The following is a 9904-nucleotide window of genomic DNA, read 5'->3' as shown; positions in this document are numbered from 1 at the left end:
ACACCAACCATACCCACCACTCTCTCTCTCTCCCTCACCCACACCCACACCCACACCCACACCCACACCCACACCCACACCCACACCATACATACACACACCACACACTACTCCCTCTCTCTCCTTCTCCATGGCGGGTACGTCACTGGCCATCCCCGCTCCCCTCCCCCCTTCCCTCTCCTCCCCTTCCCCCCTTTCTCATGCTCACACCGTCATCATCCTCCTCCCCCCCTCCTTCTGCATGCGTGTGTGTAGGTCCAGGTACTAAGCGGAGGGGAAGAAGCGAGTCGAACGGACGTGGTGGCGGACGCGGCGGGCGTGGCGGACGTGGCGGACGTGGCGGGCGTGGCGGACGTGGCGGACGTGGCGGACGTGGCGGACGCGGCGGGCGTGGCCGTGGTGGCGGCGGAAGCCGTAAGCGCAGAGCGCCGCTCGGCGGACAGAAGGCGGGCAGAGGTGACGAAGAAGGCCAGCCGAAACGGCGCGGTGGGCTGACGCTGGCAGAGATCGAGACCGACGAGCTGACGGTGCTGGCCAAGAGCCAGTGGCGGGCGGATGAGCCGCCGGCGTTTGACCTCGCCCTCGTCGACCGCATCTACGCCGAGCAGCTGCTGAGCCGGGCAGGGACCAACGGCGGTGTGTCGGCCGAGTGGAAGAGCAGGGCCAAGGTGCTGGAGCTGTCTCAGTACCTCGAAGAGTATCTTTGGCCAGGATACAGCCCCGGCGAGACCGAGAGCCGCGGCATGCTGTTCTCAATGATTGTCATGGTCAACCTCAAGGCCTCGCTCGGCCTTCCGGCCTTTGCCGTCTTTGCCTCGCGCGAGCCGGCGATCTTCAAGGCTTTCTTCAGTGCCGTGCTCGACGTGGCCGACCGGCTGGCGCAGCTCGCGCCGGCCGAAGTTGTGTGGTACCTGCAGTTCTTTGTCAACGTCACGGCTTCGCTGGAGAACGACCTCATTTCCGCCGAGTTTCTTCCTCTCGTCTCGCTCCCGCTGTGGAGCCGCGTGCAAGCGCCGGCGCGGGCGCGGGCGCTTGACAATCTCTTTGACGCCCTCCCGCACCTTGCCAAGGTCTGGGCCAAGATCAACAAGACGCTCGGGCCCAAGGGCAAGCCAGCCAAGCGCGCCGCGCTCGCTCGCGCCGCCAACTGGCTCCCGGACATTGTGCAGGGCGTGCTGGGCATGCTGACCGCAGTCGGCGCCACCGACTCGGTCGCTGTCCAGGCCCTGGTCGAAAACTTTGTCGTCCTCCTCATCGAGCTGGTTGGCCAGCTTCCGACGAGGCGGTTCTTCAACACCTACGTCCGCTCCTCTTTCCTCCCGGTCCGTCTTCGGGCGCTCCCGGTTGTCACAGCTCTCCCGCAGCTGGCCTCGCTCCTCGACCTGCTCGACTTTTACGTTGGCTTTGAGCTCGACGACTACACTGGTGCCGCCCTGACGCCGTTGCAGGCCGAGGCGCGCGCGTCGGACCGCATCGCAGCCGCGCAGTCGGCCGCCGCACTCTCATCGGCCCCGCACATCCACAAGCTTGCGCTTGTCAATCACGCCACCTTTGCCAAGCAAGCTGCGCTCCGCGACGCGCTCCTTCCGCTCACCGACGACCAGATTGCCGACGTTCTCCTCACCTTTCGCATTGTCGACGAGCCGCTCCTTGCCGAGATGCACGCTGGTGTCACTGACGCCGACGCCGACGCCTGGCGGGAGCTTCTGCTGGCGCTCATGGTGTTTGAGTACGGCGCTCGTGACTCGCAGCTCGAGGCCATCAACAAGCTCCCACTCATGCCTACTCAGGACGACTTGTACAACCCAGTGTACGACATTGGGTTTGGCGGAAGCGCCCGCAAGAGTAAGGGCAAGAGGAACCGCGGTGTGCCGAGCACCCGCCCCGGCGGCTCCAGCTCAGAGACCGACAAGCTGACTTGGACGCCGTGCTCGGTGGCGCTGCCCAAGCTCAACTTGCAGTTCCTTTCGATCTACGACTACTTGCTCCGTAACTTTCATCTGTTCCGGCTCGAGGCCAACTCGGAGATCCGCGATGATCTGGAGGACACACTGCGGCTGGCCAAGCCGCGGCGGGCGCCTGACGGCACAACAGCCTTCACCGGGTGGGCCAAGATGGGCCTCCCGCTGAGCGCGCCGCTTCGGCTCCGGCGCATCTTCCCGCCCAAGCTCGGTTCGCATGCACCGCGCAAAGTGAGCGTGACGCTAAGCGTCTCGCTCCACGGCCTGCGCCCGGACGTGGTCGAGGAGTGGGATGGCCTCCGGCGGCGCGAGGTTGTCTTCCTCGTCGCCTGCGAGCCGGCGGCGGACCAGTTTCACAACCCGGCAGCTCCAGGGCCGGACCCGGCACGCGCGCCCATTCGCGAGGTCTGTGGCGTCAACCTCATCCGCGGCGGTGAGGTGCTCAACATCACCGACGAGGCTGAGGAGCCGCTCCCGCAGTTTGACCCGCACCGTTGGGATGCCGGCCGCGAGGGAAGGGTCCCGTCCGGTGGCGTTCGCAACATCGTCCTCGCAGTCGACGCCGCGCAGTACTACCTCGACGTGGCGCGACTCGGTTCGGACGACGCTGTCGCCGCAGAGTACGCGCGCCTCAATTTTCTGATGCGGCGCCACCCCAAGGAGAACAACTTTCGGGCCGTCCTCCACACCATGCGCGCGCTGATGAACGCAGCGTCATCGGTTCCTGCCTGGCTTCACGAGATCTTTCTCGGCTTTGGCTCGCCGGCCTCGGCCCACTACGCCAATCTCCTCGCCACCCCGTGGGCCGAGCAGGCAACCGCCGGCGGACACGCAAGTGGCTGGCTCGACTTTGTTGACACCTTTCTCGACGCCGAGCATGCAACGAGCGTGCTGGAGGCGCTTGGCATGCAGGTGACATGGGCGGGCGAGCGAGGCCCGCCGCCGTACATGGTGCAGTTTGGCGCAGGCGAGGCCGCCAACTCCGCCGCCATCCGCACCCGCCCGCGCCCGATCCTCTCGCCGTGGCCGCAAGAGCGAGTGTGGAAGGCCAACACCGTGCGGTTCACCCCGCGCCAGGTCGAGGGCATCCGCGGCGGCCTCTCGCCAGGCCTCAACGTTGTGGTTGGCCCGCCCGGAACCGGAAAGACCGACGTGGCCGTCCAGATTGTCAACACGCTGTACCACAACTACCCGGGCCAGCGGACGCTCCTCATCACCCACTCGAACCAGGCACTCAACCAGCTGTTTGCCAAGATTGTCCAGCTCGACATCGACGAGAAGCACTGCGTCCGCCTTGGGCACGGGACCCAAGACCTCGGCCTCGCTGCCGACTTTTCCAAGTACGGGCGGGTGGACTACATGCTCGAGCGGCGGCTGTATCTCCTGGAGCGGGTGGCAATGCTGGCACGCGCCGGCGGGGCTGACGCCAACGGTGCTGACGAGGCCGCGTACTCGGTCGACGCCGCGTCGCGGTTCTACCTTCTCAAGGTCGCTCCAGCGGTTGCTAAGTTCCGCGAGGCCGTGGCGGCTGCCGAGTCGGCCGGCGAGGTCTTTGATGCCATGCCGTTCAAGCCGTTCTTTGACGGTGTCGACCTTGCCAGCAGCTTTGCCGACGCCACGCCTGTGACAACAGCCGAAGCCGCCCTGGCGCAAGTCGACGTCTGTCTGGGCCACATCGACGACTTGTTCGTCGAACTCGAGGAGACGCGGCCGTTTGAGTTGCTGCGGTCGAACCGTGACCGCGGAAACCACCTCGTCATGGCGCAGGCCCGCATTATCGCCATGACCTGTACCCATGCCGCTCTCAAGTGGCCAGAGCTCGTGGAAGAGCTGCGGTTCAAGTTTGACAACGTGGTCATGGAAGAGGCCGGCCAGATCCTCGAGATCGAGACCTTTATCCCACTCATGCTGCAGAGCTCAGACGTGGTCGACGGCCACCGGCTGAAGCGGGTGACCCTCATCGGTGACCATCACCAGCTGCCGCCGGTGGTGAAGAACCCGCTGCTGGCCTCGGCCGGCAACCTCGACCAGTCGATGTTTGCCCGGCTGATTCGGCTCGGCGTTCCGGCTGTCGTCCTCAACGCACAGGGCCGGATGCGGCCCGAGCTGCGATCCCTCTTCTCGTGGCGGTACCCAGAGCTCGGCGACCTGCCGCACGTCGAGGCAGCCAACTCGCGGTTTGCGGCGCCTAACCCAGGCTTTGCCCACACTTTCCAGCTCGTCAACGTCGACGACTACCAGGGTGAGGGCGAGAGGACCCCGTCGCCGCACTACTACCAGAATCTCGGCGAGGCCGAGTACGCCGCCGCTGTGTTTATGTTCATGCGCGCGTGCGGATACCGCGGCGACCAGATCGCCGTCCTCACCACGTACAACGGGCAGCGTGCGCTGCTCGAAGACGTCTTCCGGGCCCGTTGCGGCGACAACCCGCTGTACGGCATGCCGGCCGCCATCTCGACCGTTGATAAGTTCCAGGGTCAGCAGGCCGACTTTGTGCTGCTCTCGCTGGTGAGGACCCGCGCCATTGGCCACGTCCGCGATGTCCGCCGTCTGGTCGTTGCCCTCTCGCGTGCCCGCCTCGGCCTCTACGTCTTTTGCCGCGCCGCGCTCTTTTCCGACTGCTATGAGCTTGCGCCGGCGTTTACTCAGCTTCTCGCTGCCGCGCCCGACGCCAAGCTCGCCATCAAGCCGGCTGCGCTGCGCCTTGCCGCGGCCGGCGAGACCGCCACCAAGCCGAGCGACGACGTCGAGATCGTCGACGACGTCGCCGCCATGGGTGCCCTTGTCTACGATGTGACCATGAAGATGCTGGCTGCCGAGCGCGCCCGCCCGCCGCCACCACCGGCGTCAACCCAATGAATCCCATCCCAGAGTAGTGTTGCACCGTGCCGAGCTAGTTGTGGATTGTGAGTGGTGCAGCGAGATCGCGTGCCGGTCTGGAGCTGTCGCCGTGGTCTGCCACATGCCGCAACACCACACCAATCACCGTCAGCGCTCCGGCAACGCGCTCTGATCGCGCCAGCGGCTCCGGCTTGTTCGGCGGCAAGGGCCAGGTGACACACTGCGCCGATGGTCCGGCACCTGCGAGATCGCACACAGTTTCGACAGTGGCATCACCGCAACTCTGCGGGAGGGCAACTGCCATGAAATCGTCGTCGACGAGTTCGTATCGTGCACCAAGGGCAACGACCTGGATTACGGCAGCGAAACGGGTGGCGTGGGCATCGAGCGGAAGGGTCACATCGGGGTGGCAGACGACTGGGACCAGACACAGCTTGGCACCGCGATACCGGCCATCATTGAGCTGCGTGGTGAGCACGTCAGCGCCGGCAAAGATGTGCAGTACCGCGCCGGCCTGGACGACCCCCACGCCAGCTTGACCGTTAAGGCCTGCTGCAGCCAATAGTTGAGCAGCTGTTCGGCCCGGGACCTCCACAAGCCGCGGTGGTGCCGGGAGGCTGACTCGCGCGAGCATGCGGGCACCGTGATCAAGTTCGACGATGCGGTCGCCAGCACGGACGTCGTAAAACAGCCGCGCCACGCCTGCACCGCGCTCCAGTGCGTCGCCCAGCGTCATGTCGGGCTCGGTGAATGGACGACTCCGCGGCTTACCGGAGGCAGCGTTGAGACCGACAAGAACCACTTGTGACATGGCATCCAGCTCCAGCGCGAGGTGAAGAGCATGCGCAGCAGTCGCTAGTGTGGTCTCTCGGCCGAGGCGAAGGGTAGCAGTGGAGCGAACAGCATCGCGCGGCTCAAACGTGACTGAGACGCGTGTGAGCTCTGCGCTGAGTTCGGCGATGGCTTCGCCAAGAGGCTCGCTCTCCGACACTGGTAGAGCAAATACAGCGAGTGTGGGCGGCAGAGCGTTGGCGGCACCTACTACTGTAGCGCATGCTGCCTTCCAGCCTTCTTCCGGATTGGCAGCCCACTCCAGGGTGGGAATCTTGCCGTCAGGAGCAGCCACTGCAACCGCAGCTTGGGCGAGCTGCTGGCCAGCCAACCATGCCTCAATTCGATGAACAACAGATGGCTCGTCTGGATTAGCGTCTGCCAGCCAAGCATCCGTGACTCGCGGCGGGCCTCGCGCGGTGACGCTAAACAGATGAACAGCTACAAGGCCAGAGTCGGTGCCTGACCCGCGGACGATGACCGTTGGAACTCGTGAGGAGGTGGCCGACGGAGCGGCAATCATATTCCAGCAGCAGCGGTGCAGATCGAGCGCCCAAAGACTGCCAGCGGTAAGCAGCTCGTCAAGAAGCGCTGGAAGAAGCGGCACACGTGGCGAGGCTGCAGCTGCGTTGACGAGTGCGGTGGCAAACAGCGCAGATGGGCTCCAAGCTGGAGCTACTGCCACCAGTTGAGCATGCAGAGATTCGAGATCAACAACGACGACTTCGGGCGCGGCTGCAACTGCTGCAGCGTGAGCAGCGACAAGCTTCGCGTCCGCCAAGGCATCGACCAGGGCAGTTGGTGGCGGAGGGACCGCGCCGAGAACATCAGCGGCGTCGGCTGCCGCATACAGCAGCATGTAGGCCGACGCCGACGACGTGCCTCCGCCAAAGTTGGCATCAAGAGCTTCAGCAGGCTCCGCAAGCGTGACAACAGCATCGTTGAACTTGATCCAACTCTCAGCAGAGTCGCTATCACCTGTGCGGATAAATGCATAGTAGTGACCTCCGGCCGGCGAGCCACCGGCGTGGACAAGGACAGCAAAGAGGTTGTAGGAGCGGGACGGAGCAGCAGCGCAGGGCATGTCCAGCTGCACGGGAAACGAAAAGCGTGACGTGATCTTGGCCATTCGCCCCTCAGTGGGGTTGTAGGCGAAGCGGGCAAGCTGGAACTGGATCAGCTGCGGCAATTTCGACGGGAGAGTGCGCTTGGTCGCGTCGCGGAGGCCGAGGCCAGGCGCGGCGTACTGGTTGTCCCCGTCCATGGTCTCTGGAGCAAAGAGCACACTGAGGGCAGCTTCGAGCGAGGCATGGCCGGCAACTGGCACAGTGAGGTCGTAAAACGGTTCATCAGTAGACGAGACAAAGGTCTCGCCGGCTGGAGCCAAAGGCAGCGAGGCGAGGGTGGTGGTGAGGGTACCGGCAAAGAGATCGGCGACGGCAGGAGCAAGCTCGGTCCCAGCGAGCTTGTCCTCGATGTTTGCAAGAAGGACCCGCGAGAGCTCCTGAACGTCGTGTTGTGTGGCGAGCTCGGCGCTCGACCAGCCAAAGGCGTCTGTGAGGCCGCGAGTAGAGACACAGGCACGCGAGGTGCCCTCGGCTGATCTGCTCGTCTCGAGTTCACAGAAGAGGAGCTGCAGCGCACCGATGACTGAGTTCGAGCCCGCAAAGGGAATGGCGTAGACGAGGGCACGAAAGGCGCAGCAATGGAAGAGGGTCTGTAAGTAGGCGTTGAGGTAGCAGGTGGCGCCCTGGTTGGCGAGGCCGGCAAAGGACTGGGGAGCAGGTACAAGTACTGTGCTGCCAAGCGACGCCCGCTTGCGTGAGTGCGTCTTCGCCGCCAGGACGCGATCAGCATGACGGCGAGCTTGATCGTTGCGGTCTACTGCCCGCTGACGCATGGCCGCGGCGACGGCTGCATCGCTGGCGGCTGCAGCGGCAACGAGATCGGCGGCTATGGGCAGAGCAGCACGGACGTCGTCGAGAACAGCACGGAGAGGCTCGAGTGGAGCATCCGACGGCAGCACAAGCGCATCATCCGAGTGGGCGACAAAGCCGGCAGAGGCCAGAACGGCCAGCGCATCTCCAAACGGAGCGATGCGTGCGGAGAAGGCTCTATTGGTTGTCTTGATGCGACGGAAGCGCAGGTCGTTGGGTGCCGAGGCGATGTTATCCAGGTACTTGACAAGGGTAGCCAGAGTCCGCTGCAGCACAGTCGGGGCTGTTGTTCCATGGGCGTCAATGAGGTGGCGTAGTGGCGGGAGCATGTATGGAGTGTGGGAGAATGGTGAGGAATGGGGAATGAGGGTGAGGTGGTGGACGGACGGGTGATCAGCGACCGCCACCGCTCTCGTGGCGCGGGGCACATCCTTGGTAAAACAGTGGATGATGTACGGGGGGTTTACAAGCCGTGATTGCATGTGAACGAGCCGGTGCCGAGCTTTTGGCCGTTCATGACGATGCCGACAATGAGGCCGTAGAGACCAAGGGCTTCAGCAAAGATGAGGATGAGGATCATGGCGACGTAGACGCGCGACTGCTGGGCAAAAGCGCGGACGCCCGAGTCGCCAACAACACCAATGGCCATGCCTGCGGCCATACCAGAGAGGCCAACGGCAAGTCCTGCTCCGAGATCAAGGAACGCATTGGCAGCGGGATACTGATCAGGCTCCACTGTGCGAGCGGATAGAAAGGTGAGTGAGAGGGCGTGTGTGTGTCTGTGTGTGTGTGTGTGTGGGGGGGGCAAGAGGTGGGCGTAGCGTACTTGAGGAGGAGAGGACGATAGCGACAATGAGGCCCTATGTATGTGTGTGCGCGGGATGGAGAAGACGACAAGGGAGAGGGGTTGTGTGAGTGTGTGTGGGGGAGGGAGGGAGGAGGGAGGGGGGGAGGGAGGGAGGGAGGGAGAGAGGGAGGAGAAAGAGCCAGGACAAGGGCGTACATAGATGCCGACAATACCAGCCATGACGACAGGAATGAGTGCCCGCATGACGATGCTGGGTTGTGAACGCCGACCGAGGCGATGCCCGATGCGGCCTTGGCAGTGCCGTATGCGGAGCCGAGGCCTGTGAGGGGAGGAGGGGGGGAGGAGGAGGGGGGGATGAGGAAGAGCATGAGTGCAAGTGAGTAAGCAAGCGAGAGGGAGAGGGAGAGAGAGAAATGTTGTAGGTGTAGGTGATGGCTGTGGTGGCTGTGATGGCTGTGGTGGCTGTGGTGGCTGTGGTGGCTGTGGTGGCTGTGACCAGGGCGTGACCCGTGTGCTGGCCTGGCAAGTCATGCGCCCGTCACCGCCTCCCTCCCCCCCCTCTCCCCCCCCCTTCCCCTCCCCCCCCCTCCTCACCCCCTCCGCCACAGCACTTACACCCAAGGGCAATGGCTGCAGACACGCCCATATGCCCCACAAGGCCTGCGTAAGCCGGACACGGGACAGGGGTAGCCATGCTAGGGAAGAGAGGTGTGGCGTTGGGGTTGGGGTGTGTGTGTGGGGGGGAGCCAAGGACGGCAGTGCTGATCTTCGTCGGCAGCAGCACCAGGGATGGGGGGAGGGGGGGGCTACGAATGAGATAGGCGGTGATGGGTGACAGACAGGCGGCGGTTGGTGGGAAGCACTTTGTGGGTGGCGGGCTGTTTATGCGGTGCGGACCATGATGTGGACGCCTGACTTTGAGACAACGACGTCTGAGAGCTCGCCCAGCTCGAGCTGAAAGGCGGCGTTGGCAAAGGCCTCCTGCATCTGGCCCTGGCGGACAAACTCGCCGACGTCTCCGCCACGCTTTGAGGATGAGCAGTCCGAGTACTTGTATGCGGCGTCAAAGAAGGTCATGCGCTTGGCAACGATGTCGTCACGGATGCGGGCGATGCGCTCCTTGGCCTCGTCCAGCGAGCGTGTGACGGGCTCGCCACGGGCGACAGCGCGACGAGAGCCAGCGTGCTTGGCGAGAATGTGCGAGACACGGACCTTGCCGTTAGGTGCATGCGGATTAAGCGGTGCCGCAGGCTTCGGCCTCCGCCACCGGGTCTCCCCAGTGAACTCGTTGAAGTAGTACGTCTTGCCATGGCTTGCCGACGTATGGGCCGACCACCCCAGCGGCAGCGACGACTCGAACTCGGACATGAGAAGGGGTATGTGTGCGTGGTGGTGTTGGTGTAGAAGAGGGAAGGGAGAGGGGATAAGAAGTGGAGGAGGAGAAGGAGGAGGGTGTTTGTGGGAGATGAGTGTGTGTAAGTGTGTGTGTGTGTGTGTGTATGTGTGGTGTCGTCCCGCCCCCCCCC

The 9904-nt window shown here is 64.2% G+C and overlaps 5 protein-coding genes across 5 annotated transcripts in view; 1 reads left to right on the top strand and 4 right to left on the bottom strand.

Moving 5' to 3' along the window:
• The window catches only part of AMSG_00468 (uncharacterized protein), a gene marked incomplete at its 5' end in the record, with an annotated part of 3370 nt that extends 3359 nt beyond the window's left edge, over positions 1 to 11 (bottom strand). The window contains one exon of the mRNA XM_013907293.1: positions 9 to 11. Within this exon, the coding sequence (XP_013762747.1) occupies positions 9 to 11 (3 nt within the window). The remainder of the gene's footprint in view (positions 1 to 8) is intronic.
• Positions 12 to 200: 189 nt separating this feature from the next.
• On the top strand, positions 201 to 4820 carry AMSG_00467 (intron-binding protein aquarius; the record flags this gene model as incomplete). The annotated part of the gene is made up of 3 exons (XM_013907292.1): positions 201 to 211; positions 288 to 414; positions 444 to 4820. 3 exons carry the CDS (start codon positions 201 to 203, stop codon positions 4818 to 4820), a joined length of 4515 nt encoding a protein of 1504 aa, XP_013762746.1.
• Positions 4741 to 7944, bottom strand: AMSG_00466 (uncharacterized protein). The gene has a single exon (XM_013907291.1). It carries the CDS (start codon positions 7897 to 7899, stop codon positions 4855 to 4857), a length of 3045 nt encoding a protein of 1014 aa, XP_013762745.1. The 5' UTR covers positions 7900 to 7944; the 3' UTR covers positions 4741 to 4854.
• Positions 7945 to 8018: 74 nt separating this feature from the next.
• Positions 8019 to 9087, bottom strand: AMSG_00465 (vacuolar ATP synthase proteolipid subunit). The gene is made up of 4 exons (XM_013907290.1): positions 8994 to 9087; positions 8574 to 8697; positions 8397 to 8430; positions 8019 to 8305 (listed from the first exon to the last, which is right to left on the bottom strand). The coding sequence occupies exons 1-4, from the start codon at positions 9070 to 9072 to the stop codon at positions 8147 to 8149; spliced, it is 396 nt and encodes a 131-aa protein (XP_013762744.1). The 5' UTR covers positions 9073 to 9087; the 3' UTR covers positions 8019 to 8146.
• A 156-nt stretch (positions 9088 to 9243) lies between these two features.
• Positions 9244 to 9847, bottom strand: AMSG_00464 (peptidyl-prolyl cis-trans isomerase). Its single transcript, XM_013907289.1, has one exon. The coding sequence runs from the start codon at positions 9744 to 9746 to the stop codon at positions 9261 to 9263; it is 486 nt and encodes a 161-aa protein (XP_013762743.1). The 5' UTR covers positions 9747 to 9847; the 3' UTR covers positions 9244 to 9260.
• Between the last annotated feature and the right edge of the window lie 57 nt (positions 9848 to 9904).

This window comes from Thecamonas trahens, assembly GCF_000142905.1.
Source record: "Thecamonas trahens ATCC 50062 unplaced genomic scaffold supercont1.2, whole genome shotgun sequence".
Lineage (NCBI taxonomy): Eukaryota > Apusomonadida > Apusomonadidae > Thecamonas > Thecamonas trahens.
Note: the sequence above shows the minus strand (reverse complement) of the source record. Positions and strands in the feature narration are given on the sequence as shown.

What these genes read in the sequence shown, in the direction of transcription:
- AMSG_00466 (XM_013907291.1), bottom strand. Translation starts at nt 7,899, where the DNA reads ATGCTCCCGCCACTACGCCACCTCATTGACGCCCATGGAACAACAGCC.
- AMSG_00465 (XM_013907290.1), bottom strand. Translation starts at nt 9,072, where the DNA reads ATGGCTACCCCTGTCCCGTGTCCGGCTTACGCAGGCCTTGTGGGGCAT. An exon ending in CTGGTATTGTCGGCATCTAT is followed by an intron (nt 8,431 to 8,573) that starts GTACGCCCTTGT and finishes ACACATACATAG; the next exon opens with GGCCTCATTGTCGCTATCGT. An exon ending in TATCGTCCTCTCCTCCTCAA is followed by an intron (nt 8,306 to 8,396) that starts GTACGCTACGCC and finishes CCGCTCGCACAG; the next exon opens with TGGAGCCTGATCAGTATCCC.
- AMSG_00464 (XM_013907289.1), bottom strand. Translation starts at nt 9,746, where the DNA reads ATGTCCGAGTTCGAGTCGTCGCTGCCGCTGGGGTGGTCGGCCCATACG.